Genomic DNA, 27,996 nt, shown 5'->3' on the forward strand with positions numbered 1-27,996 from the left:
AACTATGTGGAAATTTGGAAAGCGTGCTACTTATGCATACAATCAGTAGATAAATAGATAGAGATGTGCTCTGCTGGCACAGCGCTGTTGCTAAATGATAAGTACTGTTTAGTGCAAAAACATCCTGCGTTGTTACCCAACCTAAAATGTGGATTGTTTTGGGATTGTGCATGTTCACCCCATGTCTGCATTGGTTTCCTTCAGCAGCTTCGCTTCCATACCGCAGTCAGTAAGGTAAATTGAAGACCCTGAATAGTGTATCCGTTGCGATCTTGCCCATTGCATGCTGGGATTGACTCTGGCCCCCTGCGACACTGGAAAGTATAAGTGGTATAGAAAATGTTGCTCTGGTATCTCTGCAAACAGACACGTAAAAGGTTGTTTTTAGTATGATGTCCCTTTTACTTTTAAGCAGTTAAAAAGCGAGATTCATTTATTCATTCGCGCTGACCAGGTGGATGCCATCCTTGTCTTTCCTCGTCAGATCGATGTTTGAGTAAAGATATCCGTGCAGGCACCAACAGGATGTGCCTCCATCTTGCTTGCAGGGGATAATGGAGCCAGCGGTATAGTAGGTAGTCTTCTCCATAGCAACTGTTTCCGTTGCTAGGATACAGTATGTATGGAATGCATGGATGGCTTCAAAGTTGTGCTCCTCAGAGACCGTTTTACCCCCCTGAACAGCTATCAGTGTATGTAAATTCTTATTACAGTTGGGTTGTTTTTAGGCCACAGCTAAATCGTTTGTTTTACTCACCTTTTTACTGTTCTTAAAAAGCGACCACCTCTAACCAGCCTTGCCTCTTTCCTTCCCCCCACCCCACTCCCCTCATTTGCCCCCACTCTGTCTCGCCCCTACCCATGCTCCCATACAGCAGAGGGTAGTTGGCACCAGTATAAAGCTTCAGCCTCCTCCGACAACTCGTGCCTGACTCTCTGCCAACCTGTGTGAAGCTAGAAAGAGGAATAGCGAGAGGGAGGGAAGAGAGAGAGAGGAGAGGAAAGGGAAAGGGAGAGAATGGATTTTTGGAAGGAAATAAACAGAGCAGCCTGGAAATCGACCTCCCCGTCACCAGTTTTGGCATCCAGCGATAGTACCTCTCCCGTGTCTCTGCATGAGGGGGCAGCAGCGCTTGGACTTCAGTTTTGCGGGTGAGAAACACAGAACCAGGGGTAGAGTCGAAGGGTAACAAAGACTAAATACCAATCCGAAACAGTTCAAACTGGACGTTGTTATCCGCTAAGCAACAGATTGTTGTGCCCTTGACTGATGGTAACCATGATACAAGCAGAGCGGTCGGGTCCGATGTTTTGGTTCGGGTCCTGCCGCCTACAACCACCAAGCTAAAAGCATCAAAAGCTGACCAAAGTATTCCGCTTCAGTCCCGCTGTACTGTATAGCCTGCACTGCGCTTTCCAGATATCCTCAAAAACAAAGGCGCACAAAAGAAATTACGCCCATATCTCATCCAAGTTGGGGAAAAAAAAAATCCTTTTCCTGAATCCTTCCCCCATATTCAGCCTGTTTTTCTTCTTTTGTAAACTCAGTCAGTCACCCTCCCCGCTTGTTTTTTTTGTCGTCCTCTGTTCTTTCTTTTGCTGGCGTAGTGAGGCAGCGTAGTGAGGGTATTCAGCCAGTTCTTTCTCTGTTAGGTGGGGTAATTCTGGCAGAATGGGGTGTGGGCGCTGGGCGGGCAGGGGGGAATGCTGGGCTAAGCAGAGTGAAAGGAGCCAGCCTGGCACCACCTGGACCTCTGCCAGCTGCTCCATGGGAGAAATACCCACAGCAGAGGTCGGCGTGCGAGGGATTGTGCGGCTGATTGCGTGCGTGCGTGCAGGAGAGTGTGCACGTGTTTGTAAGTGGAGAGTGAGGGATGATGGGAAGGTGTTGTGAGGGTGTGAAGCGAAGATGAGGAGCGGCTGAGATAGACGGGAGGGCGGGGGAGGGGGGGGGCAGGCAATCGGAGTTGGCTCCTCTGGTCAGTGCTGTGTCGGCGTGTTCTTGGCCGTCTTCATTTTCACCTCCTCTTTTTTTTTGTTTGTTTATTTGTTTGTTTTCTCTGTGTTCTCTCTTGGATGAAGTGCTTGGTCTTTTTATATAGCGCCCAAAGGCATGGTGGTCTGAGAGCCAAAAGAATGCTTCGCTGCCTCTCCGCTACCCTCATCTGTTGCTTCTCACTGGCTATTTACTCCTTTTATTGTCTTGGCAGGCTGATCTCTCGTCCTCCCACTCCTCCTCCTCCTCTATCGCACACTTGTCTCTCTCTCACTCTCACATTTTCTCTCTCCGTCATTTGGCAACTTCAGTACTTTTTGTCTCTGTGGCCAAAATATGCCGGACAAGAGGGTGTGAGTGAGCAGAGGATGAAGACTAAACAAATTCACAGAAGAAGGATGCAGATTTCTCCTGTCCGCCTACCACCTTAAAGTCACCCTTGTGGACTGAGAATATGTAGCCACTACACTCACTGACACAGATATACTTTGATTGCAGCCGACTGTGCCTGTGAACATGACCTGGCAGCGTCAAACAACCTGCTGCTGAAAGACAGAACTGTCGCTCAACAGGAGAGCAGGAAGTGACTGCCTGAAGGCAGCCCAGGCCTCTGTGACATTTTAGAAGTCATTCATGCTTCTGCAATCTGGTACTGCACGGGAAAACCAAAGAGTTTAGTCTAATATCCAAAAGTGTCCTTAAGATGGCACATAGGTGTTATCAGCTGAAGTGCTCTGCTGCTTCTTTTGCTTCCTGTATTCTTCAAAATGCTTGTTAATCTTTAAGGTCAAGGCGTTGCACTCGTTTCAGTGCTTCTGTGCTATCTGGCTTCACAGTAATCACTCAGTCTGAAATAAACTGCAGGTATCTGGTCTTTGGCCTGTTTTAACAGTTATAGATCATCCCGGGCCTCTCTAGGAAATTAACTATTATGACAGATTAGAGATTGTTGGTATTCAGGTCAATGTCACACATCACATCTCTCATCGGCCAGAGAGCACTCACACATTGAACTCGGAGCAAGCATCCATTGTAAGTATGTGCCTAAGCTCTTAGTGCACCCTGTGGCCTGTTTATCTGGAGACTAATATTAGTAGTTGCAGTACAAACCAGCCTTGCTTAGTGGAGATTTGCACGCTAAGTCAACTCAGTCTTCTTAAACCCTAATCCTCCTCACACATCTGTGGGCTACACGCACACACACACGCGCTCACTTCCTTTTTAGCGCTTTAATTCCATGCACCATAGTTGGCAGTAGAGTGCCCCCCCCCCCCCCCCTCTGCCATCTCTCAGCACTCCAGTTTGTTTTACTTATCGGGTATTTTTAACGTGGTGAAGATTAGGAGGGCAATGGGTCTACACGCGAGGCCGTCCCCTGCTCGTGAGGTCATGCAGGCACGTGCCCCTGAAGCGTCGTCTTTGGTTTGCTTTGTGGACACCCAATGGTGCCAAGCCTAGCACTTAATACACTCGCATTTGAAGGCATATAGTAGAGTAAGAGAGATATCAGGAAATAACTGTGTGATAGTGCTTAATTGTGGGCGTTGAGGAGAGGACAGCAGGGGTAGAATGGCGGTCAAAGCCGTGTAATCTCTTAACTGTCTTCCAGCACAGAAGCCTCTGCCTCTGATCCGCTGGCCTGGGTTAGCCTATAAGTGCAGACCTATGAGGCCTAGCCGAGGCCGCCAGTGGGCCCCCGCACACACATTCCCCGCACACACATTTGTGCTGTTCAAATACGGTGTCGAGATTTGATTTCACGTTTGCACACGGTTTCACTTTACAGACAAACATGCAGCCAATGGGAATCCCACTGTGGAGCCTTTTCCAGAAGGCATGGAGACCATCATGCTTGGTAAGACTGCATAATCCCCAATTTGTGTAATCACAATGAACCCAATATGGAATCCTGTCACCAATTTGTAGTCATTGACACATTTTGATCAAATGTGTGGATGGTATGGTAGACAAGAAGCACTAATGCTGTTGGTGTGTGTTTGCATGCTGTCTTTATGTCCAGGCTTAGGCTGTTTCTGGGGAGCGGAGAGACTTTTCTGGCGGCTTCCAGGTGTCTACACCACACAGGTGGGCTTTGCCGGCGGCTTTACACCCAACCCCAATTACCACGAGGTCTGCTCAGGTGATACACTCGGGCACCTCGTGTGCGAATGTGCACATTTTCACATACGCACGCCCTTCAACACTTTGATATATGTTACCTGATCGTGCTCCATCCCTGTGAGGAGGGGAAGTGGGTTGGCAGGACATTTCTCTGTGAAATCAGTCAAGGTTCAAGAGACCAAAAATTGCAAAGGGAAAAGGAAAAAGATACAGAGTCGCGTTTTAAGTACAGCGCTCTCATCCTCTCGCCGCCTTCCCCTTCATCTGCAGTCAACTACTCAGAATGCACTGCTCCAGATGGGCTGCACCCATCCCCACCCCCCCCATGACCTACTTGTAAGGATTGGGCTCTGTACTGTGCTGTACTGCGGCGTTTTTTGCCAACAGAGGTTACTGTGTGTGAAGCGCCATAAACGGGCTTCTTTTCCATGGCGAACACGATGTTGGAGAAACAAGCTTGAATTCGGTGAATTTGCGATCAAAAGCCCTTGAAAATATTTGGCTCTACGTCCAAATTAGTTTCTGTTCGCTTTCCATCATTGTGAGATTCAAATAGATTCATACAGGGCGATATATAATTCAGAGGAAGATGTCTAGCTCGCTCTTATTCTGCGTGACCGTCTTGTGTATCGGGAGTCGTGAACTGTTAGTTTGGGGATCCTCCATTTCCGAGGGCGCATTATTACATGTAGGCATGGAGTCTAGGTGCAGGTGCAGCATGGGGGACATGGGGAGGAGGGGTGAGACGCTTTGGGCTTCCTATCTGTCTGTCTCTCTCAGTCTACCGTGGATGGAGATGGAGGCGGATGACAGAAAAAGAGAGCGACTGAGAGCTGCAGCAAGTGAGGAAACGGGTAAAATAAACTTTTGAGGGGAAAGAAAATGTGAGAAAGAAGCGGAAGAGAGAATGGTTGCCTGTCCATCGGCTGAGAGAGTGCAGGCGTCGCTCCAGTGGCCATGACGGAGCAGAACACTGCGACGGCATGAGACCGAGGAGCTGTCAACACAGCCGGGGCAGGACAGACAGCTGGACGGACAGACAGCCGGACAGAAAGAAGGGGCTGATGGAACTGTCAGCAGAGCCAGGGAAGGATGGAAGGACAGGCAGATAGATAGGTGGATGGTCTGACGGACACAAATGGGAGAGGTTGAGTTGCAGTCAAATTTGTCTCGGGAGGACAGACAACACAGACGGCTGAGAGACGGATTGAAGGAGATGTTATTACCAATCAGCATATTTTATCTCGACTAATTCACAGCTTCTGCAATATAGAATCAAGAGTTGATTTTGTTACCTGTTGTGCTTAAGCTCGTCAGTGTGGCATATCCAACAATCATCATGCCTAATGGACAAAATAGGTTGCTGAGGACTCTTCCACTGCGGTGAACTGCAGACCCTTTTGTCAATGTCACCTGTTTCGTTGACCCCACAGACAGACATAACAACACCATGCTACTTCTGTCTCTCCTACTTAGAGAGAACAGCAACTACTCTCACAACCACAAGAGCTTTGTCAGCAAAACTTAAACATAGGTCATTTTAAATGTTAAAACAAGCGGCAAGTGCTGTCGTTTTTCTGGTAAATTTCATTCTTTTGATGAAATCCAGTTCTACCGTATCCAACAACAGAGAATAATTAAACAAAAAAGGGCAACAGGATGTCATGGTGATTTGGGAGGCCATTCTGACCCAGCAGGCTGTTCACCCTGCTGAAGTGTCCTTCAGCAAAACATTGGATCTCTAGCAGCTTTAGTGGCATCACTTCTTCATGCCTTTCACCCCCTTCAGATGGGACAAGCGTGGAAAATCACAGTGCGTGTTATTTTCTTTTCCAGCAGGTCTCGACTGTCCTTCAGCATGACTGCTAGCCTACAACCGAACTCAATGTTGGCTTTAACCACAGCAGAATGTATGCATATGGTGAGCCTGTGTATTGTGAAGGCTGTCCTTGCCAACCTCAGTAGACAATTGGTTGACAGCTCACCTGGGCCTTTGGCTATATATATACGTGGCACATCACTTCCTCTTGCCTCTCCCTTCCTGCAGCTGAGGTCCACCCTACAGCCTCCTCTCTTTGTTTTTGCACATTCAACACCTCCACAGTCCACGTGCATCCATGCATTACTTTATGGCTAACATCGCTGACTTCCACTCCCCTATTGTTCATATGTGTTAACCTTAGTTGTAATAAATTCCTTTTGGATCATTTGTGGATAACCTTCTCGCCACATTCTTTGAGCCAGTTTGTGACATAATGTACCTGGTAAAAAAGGTAGACTTTTTTTTACATGTCGGCATTTTTATTATTAAAAAAGATGAACGGCTCCGGCAAACACTGACTTATTCATTGTCAAATACTCGTGACAGACTGCTAGCATCCACTAAAAAGTGTGCATTAGGCAACTGTTAAAAGAGGTGAAGTCTTCCATATTCATTTGGCATGAGATGATCCTTTGTTCATTTCGTGACAGAAAGTGGGTCTCAGGCCAGATGCATGAATTTGGCAGCCTTTCTCCTATTGTCTGCAATGAACCTGATGCATCTATCTGTGTGGGCATGTCTTTGTGTGTGTTATACTCTGTGTGTGTACGCCTGTGTCTGTGTAATGTGTGAGAGTGGGGAATGGCTATTGATACAATCCTAACGCTTCTGTATTTACATTCAGCAAAGGTATATATTGTCGTTGAGGTGTGTGAGTATACCTTTTCTGCTGTGTGTGTGTGTCTGTGCCCATACGCCTGCATGTGAGACCTAAAGCCTTCCCCAGTTAGAGAATTCCTGCAGGCAGCTTGTTGAAGCTTTGGGGTCCTGGCAGCTGCACACAGGAGCGAGTGTCTGTGTGCTTTTGGCTACTTTCACCATAAGCCTTAACCTATACTGTGCCTTCTCTTTCTCTCTCTCTCTTTCTCTATCTGCACCTCTCTTTATCTTTCTTATCTATTACTATCCCATTGTGCCATAAGTGCGGATTCAACCTACCCGGGCACATGCACTCAATGTCACCTACACCACAAACGAATGCTACTGAAAATATCGGCTTTGCAATCTTCAACATGCAATTTTTTCCGGTTTGACAAGACATGCAGACATAAAGATTTTGGTGATAGTCAATTGTTATGTTCAACATTTTGAGGAGGAAGCAATGAGTGTACATTTCATTCAACTTCAATTTTTAATGACGAAGGTTTTGTGTTTAGGCCTGACGGGTCACGCCGAGGTGGTGAGGGTGGTCTTCTCCCCTGAAGACGTTGGCCTCGAGGAGCTGCTCAAGCGCTTTTGGGAAAGCCATGATCCTACACAAGGTAGCAACATGCACGTGCACACAAACCCACAACTTCGCCCTCAAGTAAGACCCATCCCGAGGGTCACAGGGTGTATTAGAGCAGAAGGATGATGCCCAGACGTGTGTCTGCGTGTGATGGGGGGGAGGTCTCATGGGTGTAAGTCAATGCCAGACAGTGTTAATGTGTCTGAGATCCAGCCATCCATGGAGAGGCACACCAGTGTGGGGCATGTTCAAACCCTAACTGCAAAAAAAAACCTGTCTGTGTGCATGGCATGTACTTTATCGAACGTAAACCAGCCTTTTGTCATCCACATCACATAAGGGCTTCCGACTGATTATGATACTAAATTTGTTCCTTTCTAGCTCGAATATTGTGAATTTTTGTCTTATTGTGCATGCGTTTCTTGAGCGGCTTTAATCCCTTGACAATCCTTAATGGAAACTGGTGAATCTTTGCAAATAGTCATTTGAACACTGGACTCCTCACCTCTCTCCTCTTTAATGACACACGTCTCTTCCCCACCCGTCTCTCAACCCCCCCCCAACCTTTCCTTCCAGCGGCGACAAGAACCCCATCCCCCATCACTTCATCTCTTCGAATGTCTTGCTCTCTTGTTTTCTCTGCTCACTGGAGGAGGTGATGTAAGAACATTAATGCACCAGGAGGGCACAGGGATGGTGTGTGTGTCTGTGTGTGTGTGTGTGAGAGCGAGAGAGAGAAAGGACAGGCAAAGAGGTACTCTGTTCACTCATATTGAATGTAGGGAGGAGCATGACAAGTTGGGAAGAGATGGATCAAGGATTCATAAGCCCGACCTTCAGCCTTAAAACAAGCTCATACAGGCACACACGTGCACACTCGGTAACGTGTTCTTTTGCATCCGTCATGGTTGTTTTCTCAGACACCGGCCATGTATGTGCATCTACCACATAAAGTTGCATGTTTTCATATGTTCTTCACATTCCACTTCACCTGATCAACTAGACAAAAAAGAGGCAGCAGCGGAAGTAACTATTGGGGTTCAACCATGAACCACATCATCCCGATCAGAGGAGATTCTCCTTTTCACTGTAGCCAAAGGCAGAGACACGTCTTACTACAGGCACAGGTACAGGTCGAGGCAACACGCCACGGGGCGAAGGCAGTGAGGCCAGAAGAGTAGTCATGCATTTCCCCTGACTCACTCCCTTGTCTCATCTCATGTTTTATTTAATAGCATGCAGCTTACTGACTATGAACAATTTTTATTTTTTTTGTTACAGTTAAGACCAGGCGACATAATAACCACAAGTATAGTGGTATACGAGTATACTTTTTCTTTTTCTAGGAGTGTTAGTCCTTGTGCGTGACTTCAATGTAAATCCCCTCCGTGTCCATCTTTTTCCGAGTCTGGGTTCACGTGTAGCAGAAATTCCTCAGATTTGACAAATGTGGCGTGGAGTGGTGGAAAGGGGCCCGCTGGCTGTGCCTTCACGCATGCTTAAGCTCCAATTTATTCTGTCCACCTTCGAGTCTGGCTTAAAAGAGAATGGAGAAATTAAGGAAGTTCGCCCTTTTTGCTTTCAACTGCACAGATTCACTAGAGATCATCATAGAAGGAGACGAGCCCAGGAACATTACCAATTCTGTTTTTTCCTAACACGATCAACACAGCCCATCCTGGTTTATAGATGCACTCTATGTCGGAGTCCTTGCGGAATTATCATGTACAGATGCATATTCACTTGCATGCAATACTTCCTTTTAATGCGTGGGTGTGTAGCTGAAAGTGTGTATGCACATACGTGTGTGTGTGTGTGTGTGTGTATGTGTTTTGAGATCTGTGCCTCTCTGCTTTGCCTCAGTTCAAAAGGGTTTAGTCCCAACAACGTGATGTCGGGCTGCGTAAACTCCACCAATCCCAGCCTGGATAGCAACATTAGCAGCCAATCAGAAACTCCCAGCAGCCTTTGCTGTGTGCCCTCTTTCCATATTCAGCAACACTAGTCTCAATCTGCTGGCTTCCCTGGGATGTTGCATAAAGATCCCCCCCCCCCCCATTCAACACGCTCCCATATTATAAGTTTCTTATGTCTGCAACTCTTTAGTAACATACCTTCACACGTGTGTGCATGGAAACACTCGAGCACAAATGAACTCCAAACAGTCAAAGTCACACCTTCATGTCGGAGAGCAACAGAGGCTCGAGGGACTTGAACACTTGATTTGATGTATTTAGAATGATCACTGGTGAGACGCAAACACATCTTGCTGTTCTTTCACACACCGCAGATCAATTGCGCACACATTTCCATACTCGAGCATACTGTTCACTTCACATTGTGCACAAGTGCTCATTATGCCTACTCACAGACAGCTTTTCTCCATTTGTGCGTACATGCGGATAGGCAAACACACACACACACACACTGTGAATGCATTGAAGAGAGTGCACATAGCTTCACATGTCATGTCAGTTGGTTTATTGGATACTTCCTTGTTACGGAACATAGGCCCTGTTTCGCTCCCTGTATCCCCTGTCCCGTTATATCCCAGCGGAGGAAAGAAGCATCTTATTTGGCCAGTACTTTACCCTGTCAACCTCTCAACTCATCCCTCTTTGTTACTCTACTGCTACTCTCATAGTTGCATTGCCATCCTTTTTTGCTCCTTAACCTATTCAAACATAAGGTCACCTCCGCTACTCTTCTCTCTTTTTCTGGGATTTCTTATGCCTCTTTTCTCTTCCGCCTTTCAGTTCTTTCCCCCATCCATTTTGCACATTCTTTCCCAGTTTCCCGCTCTCATCCTCTCTCATAACCCCCCACCCCCCCCGACTCACTGTCTCACCTACACCCCCCCACCCCACCCCTGTCCTCTTTGCAGCGAGCAGAGTGAAGGGGCGAGTGAGCAAACGGCCTGGAGCCCGTCGGCACATCCGCAGAGCAGCGCAGTGAGTCGACCGCTCCCCGAGGCCATCCGCTCATCACACAAACACACTCGCATCCACTCACTCCACTTTTATCTCTTAGTCACTCTCTCCTCCCCCCCCCCCCCCCCACACTTTCCCCGTTCTCCCATCTCTCCATCCGTTCCCCTCCCCGCCGCCCTTCTTCTTAACAGCCGAGGCTTTTCCCCTCTTCTTTGTTTCCTCCTCATCTCTTTTCCTCTCCTTTCTTTCCTCTTACCTCGTTCCTTCCATCCTCTCTATTTTTTGAAGCCATGCAGTATTTATGGAGTGGACTGCTGATGCTGCGTCAGTGAACAGCGATAGACTCAAAAACACGAACGCACAGCTAAGATGGCCGAGCCGTCTGTCCTCATTTGATAACGTCTTCACGTACATGCACACTCACCCGTGCCACATGGTAACAAAGAGATGTATTAAAGTTTTTTTTAAATAAACAAGTGCAGTTTAAAAAATCTATGATGGTGGCCATTTACATCCACTTGAGCTTTTCCCTTTTTTATTTTGGGAGCTGCGTTGTCTAATCGCTGTATAGGGTATATACTTTATATAAAAATAGCTTATCAAAAAGAGTACAATATGGCTTATCACGCAAACACACAGGCACACATAGGGTCAAACATGGACATAGATCAAGCTGTCTTCCATCTGCCAAGTCACGCTGGTGGCAGTTACTTTCTGACAATTAAAATGAGCATGAATATTCCCTTATATAATATCTTCACCCCAGCTGGCTGCGACACACGCCAATTCCCTGTTGGGGTACCCCCGTGTCCCCCTGTGTCACCACATCCCTCAATTTAGGGTTGCCACAGCCATCTAAAGCCAAAACCCTGCAGGAGGTGACCGTGACCCCTGACCTGTGACCTTTGCCACCCCCACACTTCTCACCCAACCCCTTCCCTCTGCACTGGTTGGCTGAAAATGGCGTGCTCATTACCGGGTGTCAGTTATTACACCCTCACACACGCTGACAGTCCTAATTTATGGAGATTGCGGCACGTGTGTGCACGCTGTGGGGGTTGAGTTATGTGTGTCCATTTGAGTAGGCTGAAGACATACGTATTGGTTGTTCGTATTGTCTTGTTTCATAAGTCTGTTTGGTTTTGATAAATAAAATCGCTCCGCATTTGTTGTGTACTTGTTCACCTTTCATGGAAATAGAAATACTCCCACAGATAAGAGCGTAATTGAAACAATATGGGAGAAATAAAACTAAAAAGGAGGGGCGGGGATAGTGATGAGGAAGAAAGAGCAAAATACAAAGATGGTTACAACTTAAAAAACATCAGATCCCAACCTGAGCTGTAATTGTTTATTAGAGACGAAGACCTCAGCATCAGTGTTCTGCTTGATAATGACACCAAATAACACAGACAAATGCACACGGAGCCTAAATATTTGCGTTAACTTAAGTGTTGGAAAATTGAGCAAAATCATATTAACTGTAATCTAAATAATTTTTTTGCTCTGAAATAAGATGTGCAGCATTTGAAAAATCAGTACCGTCCTACAAATATATTGCATGCAGGGAAGTGAAAATGTATTTGCAGCAATGCTCATTGGATAATATTTAAGTTTATTTCAATTTGAATATTTTTAAATTGTATTTGATGAAGTGACAGCACATTATGATAGAAACATACATGCATAGAGTACTTTAACATGTGATATCACAGATTTAAATAAGGGGAATGTAATTTATTCTCTCATCTCTGGACTGATTTGAGTACAACAGTAGAACAAGTTCTACTTGTTCGATTTAGATGTAGCTAAAAATAAACAGCGCGAGGGCCAGAGTCACAGTGCTCTGACAACATGCCCAGAACCATGAAGTGATCACGTTAGAGAGCACCGCTCCAGTCGAGAGAGGAAAAAACGGAGGAAGAGATATAACAGATTTTTAAAAGGCATGACGAAAGTTACTGCAGTAATCTACATGATGTGCGCCTTACAGCCATATATACACGCATATACACGGTACCATTGCCAAGGCAAACACAGTTCCACTATTGGTTTAAGTTTCCCTCTGAATGTGTAGTGCCCCCATCTGACAGCCAGCAGAGCTTCACTTTAGGTTTTGCTCTGTATGTTTGCATGTGTCACATATTCAGTCCCCTTAGTGTGTGTGTGTGTGTGTGTGTGTGTGTGTGTGTGTGTGTGTGTGTGTGTGTGTGTGTGTGTGTGTGTGTGTGTGTGTGTGTGTGTGTGTGTGTGTGTGTGTGTGTGTGTGTGTGTGTGTGTGTGTGTGTGTGTGTGTGTGTGTGTGTGTGTGTGTGTGGATTTGCACGTGCAGGCGAGTGTATATGTGTGTCCGCTGGGGATGCTCTCACCATCCCAACTCCGTACTCTGCCTCTGTCTCCAGCGCGTCAGGAGCGGCTTACATAAGAACAGGGCAAAAATAGCAGCTGAGAGGGGAGAGGAGGAGAGGAGGAGAGGGCTCTGCTGGCACGCACACAGTCGTAACGGGACCGCGGGGTACAGCACAGCTCTGAGTACTATCACGCACACACATACACACACACACAGGGAAGACTGTAGTTGTTCTTTTTTTAATTTGCTGTGTACATTTTCTTTTTTGACAGAATAGTAGAAATAGCGTTAGCTGATTAGACTCTATCAGCGTGGAACAAAACCCCCAAATAATCCTTGATGTTTCAGCTTGGGCACAGGGGCAGTGATAGGATTCTCTCTCTAGACCTGAAGGGGGTGGACAAGTATAACATTGTGTGACCGTGTGGGGAGATGCAGGTAGGGGGGTAGCCATGAAGAAGTAAAAGAAGGAGAAGAAACATCAGATTGTTCATTAGTGCTCACTCTGCTGCGGTCTAATTAGCACGCACTGCCAAGTGCAATAATTCCGAAATGAACTTCAAATGTTTTTACTCCTTGCTCAGAAGGATGCAAAAAGTCACCAATTACGCAGAAACATTTCTTAATTGCGGACACTGACAATAGCTTGACTGATGAAATGTTTATTCTTTCGTCTCTCTAATTAAAAGGTTTCTTTTCTTGTTTTACATCTATTTGAGTAATCCTGAAATACAGAGGGAGTGAGAAAGCTGAAAGACTATAGAGGGAAAGGAGGGACGGTACATAAGGAGGTGGAGAGGTGAGGCTAATCTCAGCTCGTACAATGGTTAAAGGATGAAGCATCGTTGTGTAAAAAGACACCAGGAGAATAAGCCGGGGTCAGGCCACCGGTTCCGTAGTTACACGCATTGTTACAGTAATGTCTACCGCTGTCATCTTCTCCTCCCTCCGTAACACTTCTTCACCAGCATCCCTTTAATCTGATTATCGTACCTTCTTACCAGCCCTCGACCACACGTATGCACACAAGCTATATGAACTTGGGTTGAACCTGGTTAAAGAGAAAAGGGAATGGAAGGTGGAGGGAAATGAGTGAGGGGGGGAATAAGGAAAGAGTCGAAGACAAAAGGTGAATGAGCACAATTTGCAGAAGGAAGGAGTGAAGGTGAAGTGGAGAAATCGCAGGCTTTTATCCTCAAGAGCCAGCAGGGACAAGCTGAGCGGTGCCATTTTTGTTTTTGCATGCAAGGGTAAACACTGGAAGAGATTTTACAGAGTTGCCAGAAATCTCAGTGGATTTAAACACAGCGAGCCCAAAAAGTGTATGCATGTACGTTTGTGTGCACAGGTTTGTACGTGAATGTCTGTTGGAAAGACCAGCTACTCCCTCTTAAACTTGAAATAACCCACAACCCTCCCATTTTGTCGGATTTTGGCTTTTGTATTAAAGGGACTACTTTTAAATGTTCTTATTTAGGGGGGGGTATATAGTATAATTAATAGTTTTGGCTTCGTGGGCGTAGGTCAGTGACCCTGAGAGGTGGTGTGTGTGTATGTATGTGTGTGTGCACGTGTGTGACCCAAAACCCTCCCCTTCTGTCAACCCCCCCCTTTACCCTCTGCTTTCAGACGCACGGCTCTCATGCATAATGCAGAAAGAACAGGGAGGCTCTCATTAATAATTACTGCCGTCTTTGATGGATGGAGAAAATAACGGAGGGGGCTGTTAAAAATGGAGAGAGCAAGAGAGAGACGTTGAAGGCAGGTGGGGGGGATTTCTTTGGGTGGTATTTGTTGCCGTTGTAGTTCTTTGAGGACTCTATGCTTATGGGGATGAATTTGGACTTACTACAGTCAAAACCTAGGCTGATATTTTGGATAGTGTTAATATTTTGATTGGGGAGTAACTCCTCGTCCGATGGAGGAGGGATCTCTGAAGATGTGATGAATGTTAATTGTCTTTGTGTGGGAAGCAGCTACTACCACTCAAGGGTGTTTGTCTCTTGACTTTTCTTTGATATTCCATATCATTAAGCGTTTCATTGTGATGAAAAGCCTTTATCGTCTTTACTGTCTATATATCTACCTTTCCTGCCAGGTAAAAAAATCAATTCTATTCTGTTCTGCTGTAAAATAGCGTCAATCAAATTACAGCAGTCAATTGTTTGTGTCATATACATTTCCCCCCCCCAAGATGAATGCATGTTTTATCCATACATCGTCTTGCACAGGTATACACAAGCATAGTTAGTGTGTCTGTGTGTGTTTGAGATGGTCAGAACCTCTGGGTCAGCATGGAAGGTCATTGGGAGCAGCAAAGCTACAAGACCCCTGCCAGACAGCCAATCGGAGTAAAGGCTCTGGTGGAAAGCCAATGGCAGAGTGGCACGGTGGCCTTTGATGGAGGGGCCACCATTAGCTTCGTCACCGAACAACAGCGCTGGGGGCAAGATGGCCGACATCCAACACTGCAGAGATGGAGAGAAAGAGGGTGAGGGTAGAGATGGATGCAGAGGGAGACTAATGAGAGAGTGGGTTGATTTGTGAATGACACAATAAAGATAACATTTATGGAAATAATTTACATTGGAAAATGTATGTTTACGAAATGGTAGAATATCGGGGGTGTTTTTAGCCACACAAGCGACATGGCACTATGGATGGCATTGTTGGTCAGTCCACCGCTTTGGTTCAGACTGTAATATCTCAATAGCCATTGGATAGATCCTCGTGAAATTGTGTACAGACGTTCGTGATGAGTTGTAATCATTTTGGCAGTACCAACTCCTCATCGAGCGGGCTCACTCAATCTCCATTTTGTTCAATACTTTCGTGACCAAATACCTGCAAAACTATTGACATTCCCACCAGCTTCCACTCTTTGATTAGTGCTAAATAGAAAATGATTGTGTCATGGTGACTGGTGAAATTTGATGTCTGACCCCTTGAGAGAAAAAGTTGTTCGGCTGTAAACAGTTTAAAATCTGCAAAGAGGAAGGTACATGTTCTCTTTTTGGGTTTTTTCTCTAAAGGCTTTTTCAACTCGTGGAAAAGGGGAAAATTCATTGATGATTTTTTTTTCGTGTTCAAACCTTTCCCACCATGCCGTCACGAATATTCACGTTCCGTGCATTCCACCGGTCACACGATCATCGTTGTGGTTTTTTGTTTTTACTATAATAGACCCATACTCAACTCACACAAGCCACACTTGGAGGCGGTTGTGTGAGTTGAGTTGTGGTTGCATGTCCTATGGGTGGCACCAAGGAAGCGTATTATTGTAACGAGTGTTTACGATGACCTTCATTGCACTGGTTTTCATCATTTATGAGTGAACAGAGACTATCTGTGTTTATCATATGTGATACATGGCCTTCAATGCAAGTCCTAATGGTCAGGTAATAATGGTCACCTTATAATACCAGGGCTCGTGGATGTCTCAAGCAAAGTGCGCTCATATGCTGCTAAAAATAATCATAATGGGCCTAATTGATGCCATCTCTTATAATATATGCTCAGGTTTTATAGTGTACCTTTCACAAAGACTTCATATATTTACTAACACGTATAATGTTCATAGCATAATGTAAGCTAATGCACTTGGAAATGAATGGTTCTCTATGCCTTACCTTGTCCACAAAGTATGTTTACCCCTCTTTTATCGGCTACTCACCATCACAACTATACTTCCCCAGATGTTGCCTTTATGTTTGTTGTCTTTATAATCTGTATTTCTGTTTGTCAAACAAGGGCACGATGCTGTGAGACCAAAATATGAAATATTTAAAATGTAAAATACATTGTATTTTTGATAGAGAATAAGCTCTACACAGAACAAAGACTAATATGCACACATATCGTTTAACAGGGTAATCTCCACAACACACTGTTTTATCACTTTCAGTGGAGCAAATTCTCTGAGGCATTCAGTGTGTGTCGGAGAGCGGGCGACGTCTGCTTGTCTACACTGATTTGAATGAAGACCAGATGAATACTTATAGCCGTTATATTTGAACAGACTGTCACGGATTGTGACACTCAATGATGTAAGGTAACATTTAATCTAAAGATATGCTGTGTCAGGGAGATGCAAGAATATTGTGGCCCTCAGCTTGTCAGCACGTTCAGTGAAAATCTGTTTACTCCCACAATATAAATAGAAAACAACATCGAGAGAGATATTAACAGGTGTCACTCACATTATGTGGTTAATGTAAAACATTAATGCTTATATGGGCAACAGACCTTATCTCATGAGGAAATCCTTTGGGGTTGAGCACTAGAGATGTGGCGAGGGTAAACTGTGGCATGGCAGTGGCCACATCAGATTGGTTAATAGTGTTGTTTTTGTTCATCATCTGTCATCATGTCATCTGAGCTTCTTATAGTTAGGCTTGACATAATTCCCTTTCCTGTTAGAGCATTTCATCACACAAACACCCTAACCGCACATTGCAATTTAGGGAGTCCCAGCTTTACCCCACAGCTCTGTGAAGCATTTTAGCATCGTTCAGCCCAATGTTTTGGTTTTATTTTACAGTTATCAACATATTGTGGTTCACTCTCACCGGTATTCGGAACCCTTTTCCAGTTGCAGCAGACAGCTGTTTTCAACCAGTTGCTAACTTCGGAGCCTTTGATATAAACCACTGATCTTTAGCAATCACTGACCAATAAGCAAAGTTTGAGGGGTCTGTTGTTCAAATTAACTAAGCCACTGTCGCTGCCTGCAGGCTGAAAGACAAAGCTGTAAAAATCGAAGAACACACACACACCACGACACTCTCCCCAGCCCATAACAGGAGGCCAAAGATTGGACAAGGAAGGACAAGGATTTGTCTTCAGTAAAGAGAAGAAACAAAGGCTGAGTGGGAGAGAGAGAGTAAGAGACAGACAGGAGTCCATGGATGCCAAAAAACACTCAGGATTGTAGACTCTGAAAAGCACAGGAGTAATGGCAGCTGTTTGGCCTTCTAATCAAGGTACACTGGGCCTGGGCCTCCTCCAAACACACTGATGTAAAGCTGATGAAAATTCTGACAGTGCCACATGGATGCGTAGAAGAAGAAAATACACCCACCTACATGAGCCCATACACCTACACACCGCAGGCCTTCCTAATGAAAGCCCAAATCTGCTGTGATCTTTACATTCATTCGGCTTCATGAATTTAAGATGCAGGGTGATGACCTAATTGTGAAAACCTTTTAAATGCAAATGACACATTTTGCCGTAGTGGTTGTGGTACTTATGCTTATTTGTGTGGTGTCTGATTGTCCCTTTATGTTTGTGTGTTTACGCAGGAATGAGGCAGCAGAATGACCGTGGTACTCCGTATCGTTCAGCCATTTACACATCCAACCCCACTCAACAGGAGCTTGCATTGAAGAGCAAAGTAGCCTTCCAGCAGGTATAATACCCACATACAGTATACACATCAGAAGGTTTCAATACGACACTTACTCGAGCATGGTGTTGCATATAACCAAACCAAGTGGAACATTTTTCGTAATATTCTCTTCAGTGTTGAGGTACCAGTTGGCAAACTCTGGTTCTGAAAAGTGAAGCCGATGCGCATGTGCCTTAAAGTGCATTCTTTCTGATAGCCATCAGGGAGCAACTCCTGAAGTCTGATTGTACAGAAGTCTATGAGAAGAAATGACCCTACTTCTCACTTTATTACCTCAGTAAGCATTGCAAGTAGCTAGTTACAAGTCTTGTTCAATACAGTATGATGTTCATTTAGTAAATCATGATCCCATTTAGAGTAAAATAGACTGTAAAGGATATCCTTTAGGGCGTGGCTACTTTATGATTGACAGGTCGCTGCCTCAACGTTGTCCAGTCCGTCCTTGTTTATACTACTTTAACCCTTTCACAGTGTGTTTTCAGTTCATGGAAGTAAATTGTAACCGTTTTGTTGCTTGAAAATGTTTTTCGGCATTCAGTTGTACTCCTCTCCACCCTCTCATGTCACTTTTGGTTGCTAAAAAATCCCCAAAAAAACAAGTTTGTGACGGCCAAAAACCAAAGTTTTTTCTTTGCCGTTAAGCAGGGCTAAGCTGTAGTTTGAAGTTGTCCCAGTTTATTTGAATAAGGATAAAAGAGCAGTCTCTGGAGTGGTGACCTCTTAGAGTTTGATGCTGTTTAGTGAAGCAAAGCCACCTCTGTTAAGTTGATCTCCATCTCCATCCAATCGGTGACACCCTCTTTCTTAAACTGCATGAGACGAAGAGGGTCGATAGGTCGTCCAAACTCATTTCCAAAGCTCGTCCTTTCAGCGGCACACGCGTCTCCCTTTTGTTCGTCCGTCCATCTGTCCGGCCGTCCGTCCATTAGTCCATCTATCCGTTGATCCCTGCATCACTTTCGTTTGTTCATCTCTCCCCTCTCTGAATGGAATCCATGGACGAGCTGGCGGGGGGGCAGAGGGGGAGCAAATTGTGATCGTCACGGTTACTTGGGGATCCCGGGGTCAGCAGTCATGGGCCACGGGGCTGTTCGTGTTACCATGGCGACAACCTCCCAACCTTGGCCTTGGGCCGGGGTCAGAGGTGAAAGAGGAGTGGCAGCTGAGACCAGGAAGGTGGTGAATGGAGGAAAGAAAAGGAAAAAAGAGGGAGGCAATCAGATCAGAGAGATTGACAGGTTATCAACTGACCACAGACACATACACACACACACACCCATTATAATATGATATGTAATATTTGTTAATTATTGAATGTTACAATTATCATTTAATTAGCTTAGAATATTTAACTGAAATACAGTGTGCAATGCCCTTAAATCCCTGGTAAACATATCTATCGATATACATATACATGTGTTGAAAACATTTGAATCACAATACTGTCCTCTCATATTTATGGTTTCACTGACAATTGATGTCATGTATTCATTTAGTAGCCTAATCTTTTCTGAAAATAACAATGCACGTCGTCCCTATAGCTGAACTCTGAATACGGAATAAACTGCCACGGGTTCAATGGCTTCATGTCACCAAAAAAGTCTTTCATCAAGCATTATTTTCTTCTCACCTCCATGCCAGAGAAAGAATGAGAATCTTAACCCAGTTTCCAGCAGACACTCAAAAAACACACCCATTTACGAACATCCGAAGCCGAAACAGCACTCAGACTTCTCCCTCGTTCTCCCGTTCGCTCTCCCCACCAACGCTGCTGACACCACCGATCTGTCAAGGACTTCAGTAGCACCCCAGTTTCATCTGAGGGCCACTGGGACACATATCTTCTCAAAGCAGCTGACACGCTCTGAACCAAAATGGCAGCTTCCTGCCCTGAAATGGTTGCCTTGCCGCATTGATGCTGAGTCTCAAGAACGCCCGGGCTTGAAAATGGCATCTCTACAGAGGACGGTCTTGCTGTGTGTCCGTCTGTGCGCGTGAGGTTGTGTGTGTTTTTATCCTAAGAGGCCAGTTCTCTCTTATCGGGAGAAGTGAGTGCATGTTCGGTAGAGTGACAAGAGAGCGTGGGTGGAGGCGATCCAAGACGATCGCAGATAAGACAGGCATCACAAAATCCAGATTCCACCCCCCTGCCAGCCCATGACTCACACACACACTCACATGTACGTAGAGACACACACGGAGACATACATTTGGCACATACAAGCAGAGCCCAATGAATAATTAACCCATATGAAGAGTCTCTTCTGCAGGGCTTTCAGTTTCTTAACTTCAGCATTGGGGGTGGGGGTGTGGGAGAGTCAGGCAGAAAAGCTTGTTTAAGCGCGAGAGCAGAGAGGGGGAGGAGCGAGAGAGGGGAAAGGGAGGGGGGGGAGAGGAGAAGGGGGTTCTCTATAATGAAATTTGAAATTTGCAGAACATCAAAGGCTTCTGTAGCCAAGCCGCTGTGGCAGCAGAGCAGAGAGGAGGAGTGCATCTCTTTCTCTCCCTCTGTCTCCCCCGTCTCTCTCTTCCTCTTTTTCCCCTTCTCTCTTTCTCTCCATCCTTCCTTCTCTGCTAAAATGTGTCTCCCCAGAGCTGGATGAGGAAGGGGGGGGGGGGCGGTGAGTGGAGGGTGAGAGAGAAGGGATGTGAAGAGTTGATTAGGAGGAGAGTGCAGGGAGGCGGTGGGGGTCGGTTAGAGATGGGTTAGGGTTTGGAGAGAAAAATGGAGGAACGGGGGTTCTCTCGCTCTATATATACTGTATATATATATATATATTTTTTTTTAAATATATATATATATATACGGGTGTGTGTGAGAGAGAGATGAGTGTGTGTGCATGTATGAACAATAGTTTTTATCCAGCCAGCTTGAATATCGCGTGTGTGTGAGTGCAGATGCATATGTGTAGGGCCTTGGAGGGGTGAGTGTGCCCTCTGATAAGGCATCCTAACTTAATGAGCTTGAAAGGGGGAAGCAGGGGGGTGCACAGGGGTGATGGCTGGAAAAAAAAAGAAGGGGGGGGTCGTTTGGGGCTACAAATCTTGAGGAGAAGCCCAGGGGTTGTTAAAACGGGGCACAGCATCAGCAGGTTTTGTAATCGGGCTTCAAGTCACACAAGCTCACGTCCTTTCATTTTGAAAAGTCTTCAAACGTCAGATTTACCCGTCCAGCTTTTCCCCAGCTCCCACATTTTAAAGTCTGTCTGTGTTTTTCACGGAAATCTTTTTCGATCGATCGCAATGCGACATCTTTCTCACGAAACTACACGGTAGTATTGGCTAAGATTTAACCGTTAATAGAAGATTGTAAAATGTATATTGTTCACAAATGACTTTTTAATTGCCAGAAAGTAAATGCCCATCCCTGAGTGAGATGCTGGTATTGAGATATCGAGTACAGTGCAGCTGAAATGTTTGAAGGCGATCGCTTTTCACGAGAATGTAGTCTGCATTTTATTTAATTTTTTACAGTCTTCAGATGTTGAGCTACTAGTTGTCTGCCCTTGAAATAAAACAAACAAAAAAATAACGATGTAGGAGCACGCGCCGCATCGCTCGGAGACCGAAGTGCGCGCGTACGCTCACCCTCTCAAAATGTAGGAGTGTTGGCTTCCTCGCTCACAAAATGTAGGAGCGCTCACTAAAGATTAGAGCCCAGCTAAAATGGATGCCTGACCCGCACTGAAAAAGAGAAAGATGAACAGAGCAGGGCGGGAAAAAAAAAATAAACTCTTCATCCTCTGTGCAGACGGAACACACACAGAGGGAATACGCATCCTTTGGCTCACACACACACGCAGTGCTGTACGTGGATGTTTTACATATATGGCATTTCACAGAACATTGCAGGAACATGAAGCACAATGTACTTCTCTGCGTTATCTTCTCTCTATTTCAGACTATTTTTTTTTTCATCGCCTCACGACGGTCCGTTTTCATTCCGTCAGCCTCTGGATAATCTATCTTGCCCTCCTCTACTTCCCTCATCTCTTCCTGCGTGTCTCTGCGCCATCTCTGTGTCTCTTCCTCTCTCCTCGTCTGTCCCGCTCCTTCGTCTTCTCTCCATCACTATCGCTCCGTCTCTCTCTGTGAGGTCATCGAGGGCAAGCGTGGTGACTCGTCGATAAGTATCATGTCAGCCTACTTCACGTGCGTTCGGGCAGAGCCACAGTCTTATCTGTTACCGGCATTGTTCCGCGGAGCAACTTTTGCTTTTGGCAGTACTCAAAGTCTATTTAAATTGTTAAGATGTTGAAGGGCTTCATGTGCTCCAGCGTTCAGGTGTGCAGCTGCAGTGAAGGTTACATTGTTTCTAGGTCTGTGCAACTGAGAGTTTGTAGTAATTTACACACATTTGTTGTCTTTGTATTCTGAAAATGAAGTACATTTAAGTTCTGAGTGCTTTATTTAAGTACAAGTTTGAGGTACTTGATCTTAATGCATTTAATTTAATTTCTACTTTACACTCTCATACATTTCACAGGGAATATTTTGCATAATTTTACTTTCTTTGGCAGATGTAGTCGGATCAATATTTTACATACAATACATGTGATCAGTTTATGAAATATTATGCAGTATTCTAGATTAGAATGGTATATAATGTGGCTACAATTAGCTTAATTTACACAAACTACAATATGAAATGCTGTTTACACACTAATACATCAGCAATGGTATTTACCAATAATTCTGTAACATAACACCTTTTATAGGCATTCAATTCCCTCATGGGTCATTTTGTTCTTCTAGTCTAGTAAAATTACAAATGTAGGATTTTAATGCATGTGATGTAATATTTTTATATCGACGCATTGCAATTTTGCTTGCAATAAACAATCTCAATCCAAGAAAAAAATGAATAAAAAGATAGAAGATGAGGCGGTAGCCACACACACACACACCAGTAACAGGAATGGACGATGGGATGATTACATAAATCACTGAATTGAGGTCATATTCCTCTTCAAATGTCTTCACCATGAGTCATTGGGTGTCACAAACTCGATGTCAATGTGCGCCTCTTCCCCACCACTCTGCAGCCGTAGGCCTTCCGAGGGGAAAAAACAGAGAGACAAGACAGTGGGGTAGGAGGAGAGAGTACATTTTCTTCCTCCTCCTCCTCTTGCTCCTCCACCTCCACCCTCTCTCGGGGTGTCACGTCCTATTTGTGTCCCGAGGCCGTCTCTCTGGCGATGGTGATGGCGAGAGGGGTCTCTCTCGCTTGGCTGGAGAGCAGGGAGGACTTTGTAGCACGAAGCCTTGGTCTGTGCTCAGATGGGGGGGCAGAGAGAGAGAGGGAGAGAGAAAGAAAGAAAGAGAGTCAACAATGGAGGGAGATGGAGAGAGAGAGAGAGATGCACCCGTTCAGCCATGCCTTTGACAGGGGAGTCTTTCCGACAGGCGTGAAGAAAGGAAGGGCTGACTGGACTGAGTGAGCTCAGCCCTTACAACACACACACACACACACACACACACACAAACACGTTTTTGTCACTTAGGAGGACATTGCATTGACTTACATTCATTCCCTGGCGATTTAACCATAAGCAGTTCATGACTGATCCCAACCGTAACCAAAAACCAAGTATTACGGTCCCACTTTTTGTCACTAAATGGGAGGCGACTCCCCAAAATGTGACTCCGTGACGTGATTTGTGTCCCCACAGTTACACAAATATTCACACACACACACACACCCTGAACTATACCTTATGTGTTCTGTATTCATGACCCTTCATTTCAATCCTCACACACACTCACTCATACATACAAACGCATACACAAACACAGAGGAACACATTTCTCTCCCTCTATGTAGCCGTCATTTAAACGTCATCATCACCAGCATCAAAATGCCCAACTTGAGGACATCCTGTTTGCTCTTCCTCTCGAGAATTTTCTTTCCTCCATCTTTGGAATTTTTTACAGTCCACATCCTTACCTCCATTCCTCTGCTGCTGCTGCAGTGTGAGAGAGAGAGAGAGAGAGAGAGCGAAGCCACATAAGGTTATACACAGTGGTGTGACGCCATGCATTCTGATTTATAGATCTAAAATGGCCGCCGTGTTGTGACTGCTGTAGAGGGGCTGGATGGAGAGCGAGGGAGCCGTGCGGGGATGTCAGGGCGGGGGTGTACGTTTGCTCGGTATAGCAGACCTTTTCTTGGACGTCGTGTTCTCCTCACATGAAGCGTCCTCTGCCCTGGAGGGTTTGCTACTACAGTGGTTCTGTGATGATGACTGATTAATTAGGCCACGATGTACAAAGATTCCACGCTTGTGTCGCTTGGTTCACTACAATGCTGTTGGATGTGGGCAGGACAAATGGGTTCTTCTGTATCAGACTGCACACAGTGTGCATTTGAAAGGGGTAAATATGTCCGTGCTTGTGAGGGTGGTGTTCTGGCTGTAGTTTGGTTAGTGGTCGTTGAGTCCTTCCTGCAGGGAGATGAGAGCCCTCGCATTGTAGCGGGCAGCCACTGAGGACTTGGAGGTCAGCCGCTGCCTCAGCCTCTCTGTGGGGCGCGGAGCTTTGATTTACTGACTCCACTGCATCACCTCCAACACACTCGCACAAACACACACTGCTTGTACCACACTGCCTCCATGTGGACAGAATTATACACTGCCTTTACAAAAATAATACAAAAATAGCTTGCAGCATCTCAAATATGACGAAGTTATGATGAGCAGTTCTCTCTATTTTCTGACATTTTTATAGGATGACAATAATCAACTCTAATCCATTCAAAATGACTGGTAGATTAATACATTTAAAAAAAGTAATCAAGTAGGTTGCAGCTAGAGACTGGTTGACCAACAGTTGAAATTTAAAGAATGGGAAGGTTCACATTTAATAGTTACACGTAGGCGACAAATTAAACTTTAAAACTTGATTAAATAAGTGGAAAATCATAACAACTGATACAGATGCGATCCGTACAGGTCACAAGGCGTCACTGAATAGTTTAAGTAGGAACATGGTGTGAATAATATACTCTGGTATTTCCAGTTACCAGGTGAACACCAATGGGATTTCCTGGAGGCTGGTCTTGATCCAATCCTGTATATGGCTAAATGTTCTACTATGTTCACCAAATGTGTCTGTCTTCCATCTGGTGCTGGGCAGGTAGCATACCGTGGGTTTATCAGAGCTTATTCAATGAAATTAGCTGCCTGCTGCTGCTGGAACCGGGGTTAATGAGAGCAGCAGTGAGAGTAGACCAAAGCGGTGACATTGAGATTCCATAAAACCAAAACTATGAGCTAAAACCTGCTCGGAAGAATTGCAAAGTTGGGTTATAATTCTGTGGCTCCGTCACTACACGCAACACATTTTACATTACACACCAGTTGAGTCATTTAATATATTAAATATTGATTAATGTAGCTTTAAAGTGACTCCATATTGGAACATGAACAAGTGCTACATTGCCATGCCCGAGGATTTAAATAAAAACTGTGTCTTTCACTACATTTTACAAGAATGAGACTTATTTTGAACATGAAGAACATTACCCTTCAGCAATGCAAATGCAGACGATGCTGCAGTCTTTTGAGTAGCTTTGATAAGACGTTCTGATACTTTTTTGCTGCCTTGAAAACGTTGAATCACCTCCATCATCACCTCCAGGAATACAAGCTAACCTCCATACATTTTGAGGTTTTATCACCCCAAGAAGAATGAAGAATCCACAGCAGCATCCATGACAGTATCACGCGGAGAGACGGGGTGCGTATGCAGAAGCTGATAAGAACGGGTTGAGCCAAGGTTGGATACATTTCATGGTGCTTGCTGAACCCTGTCAATTGACGCCCGCATAAAGCACAGCTCCTCAGTGCTGCACACAGTTCTGAGATGTAGTGCTGCATGCAAGTTACTTGTTGCCCTCAGATACTCCCAGTGCACCTCAGACTTGTTGTTTTGTCAGCTCTCAGGAGCACTGATCTAGAGGAGTGCTTGTATTATTAGATAGAGAAAACCACTCGGCTCAGCAGGTATTCGATATATCTGTCAGAGGTATTAATGTGTGTGTATGTGCGTGCGTGTGTGTGTGTGTGTCTATGTGTACAAGTGTGCTTTTTTTTTGTGTGTTTGAAGCCTTTTCTCAAAGAATTTCAGAAAAGTGTAAGTATGAAAGTGTCTTAAAGAGTTCTCAAAGAGAGCGGATACTCTTTGATGCTTTGTCCCACAGAGAGAGCCACAGAGGCAAGCTGCACTACTGAAAGAAAAATATGTTCCTTTCTTCTGTCACTCAATCACCCTGCTTTCTAGCTGTGGAGCGAAAAAACTCTTTACTGTATTAGTGAGTTGAAAGTTCACATCCAATACACTACAGAATAAAACAGCCGTTTAAAGAGGCGTGTATCTTTTTTAGGAAGTTTTAGAAAACGGAGAAAGTAGTACTGAATGTGTGTCATGACTGAGGGGTCGGAGACAGGCTGCAGAATCATCCGAGCATATGAAGACGCTGCATACGTGGAATGTTTTCCTCGTAGATAGGTCTGTTTTAGTGATTTCAACCTTTAACAGCTTTGCTGTTGATTAAGGAGGCCAGTAGTTCTGTATCTCCAAGTTTAAGTGAACACACCTTAAATCTAACCTCATAACCTTTTGTCATTTCACTGTGTATGAAATGCATTGAAAAATGGGTTTAAAAACGATGTGTTTTGTATTTTGTCTCTAGGAGCTGGATAAGAAAGGCTACGGTAGCATCACCACAGAGATCCGGGAGGGGCAGCTGTTTTACTACGCTGAGGACGATCACCAGCAGTATCTGAAGAAGGTCCCTAATGGCTATTGTAACCTCAAAGGAACCGGAGTCTCTTGTCCCATTGGAGCCAGGAAGGAGGAACTGTGAGGGATGTGGGGTGAGAAAGAAAAGGATGAGGATTTTTGAAGGCTGTTATTTGGGCCTTGATTAATCCTAATCTTTTCCTTTTGATACACTGGTTAATTATATTACTCGGGGTGTGTATTAGTATTTTCTGACACAATAACATATTAGTCAGATTGCAAATACATTACAAAGCTTCAGCAAACTTTTATAATCAAAGCTTCAATCTGTGTATTTGTCTGTGAGCTATGGAGAATGAATATAGTGTCAGAATTAGCTTTATTGGCCAAGTATGTGTGTGCATATAAAAGGGATTTTACTCCGGCCGTTGCTCTGTATGTACATATGAAATAGAAAATAAACAGTGTATACAAATAGACATACAGCTAAAAACAAGGACAACCCCCTGGACAAAGACTGAACATAACTACTATGTACATATGTACATATATTCAAAAAATACACATCTATAAAAACAATATTTGTAAACCGTAAGACAATAATCTGGACTATAAAACAACTTTCTCTGTATAGAACCTGTGAAACACAAAGGCAATACAAAGTGCTTTGCATAAGACATAAAATGCATTAAAACCATTTGTAAAAGACAGGAAGGAAAATTAAAGTTGAGGTTGTAGTGCAGCTGGAGCTGCAGTGTCTTGTTGGACTGCAGCAAAAGTCAGATGCCACAAGGTGGCAATGTTTCTCAAAGAACATAGAGCATCAGTAGAATGTTTTTGTTGCATCCACTTCCATGTAGTATATTGTGTTCTTTCATCATGTAAAAACTTTTGTCTTCCAAAGTTGGTTGACTGGCAGAAAATCAACCAACCCCAATGGTTTTACTATTCAGCAACCTTTTCACATCCGTTTAAAACCAGAACACTATGCCAGAGCCCAGACTTACTGTCGGAGTGAAAGTACTTCTTATTACTTACTTATTATAATCAGTAGCTTAGTAAAAGTGAAGCACAATAATGCAGTCTTATTATTTAGATTTTACAGTGATTGGCCCATGTAAAATAATTTATACTGCCTTTATTTTGTTAATGTCTGACTTTGGAAATAATAAATTCAA

General features: G+C 44.7%; 1 protein-coding gene across 1 annotated transcript; it reads left to right on the forward strand.

Moving 5' to 3' along the window:
• Window positions 1-581: 581 nt before the first annotated feature.
• msrab (methionine sulfoxide reductase Ab) lies at window positions 582-27,996 on the forward strand. The gene is given in 7 exon segments (XM_076108492.1): window positions 582-1,154; window positions 1,156-1,186; window positions 3,783-3,851; window positions 4,017-4,136; window positions 7,316-7,420; window positions 17,970-18,076; window positions 26,769-27,996. Coding segments are annotated over 7 exon segments (645 nt in total). The 5' UTR covers window positions 582-1,115; the 3' UTR covers window positions 26,943-27,996.

Source organism: Anarhichas minor, unplaced genomic scaffold, assembly GCF_050575085.1.
Source record: "Anarhichas minor isolate MPS153535 unplaced genomic scaffold, ASM5057508v1 ptg000040l, whole genome shotgun sequence".
Taxonomy (NCBI): domain Eukaryota; kingdom Metazoa; phylum Chordata; class Actinopteri; order Perciformes; family Anarhichadidae; genus Anarhichas; species Anarhichas minor.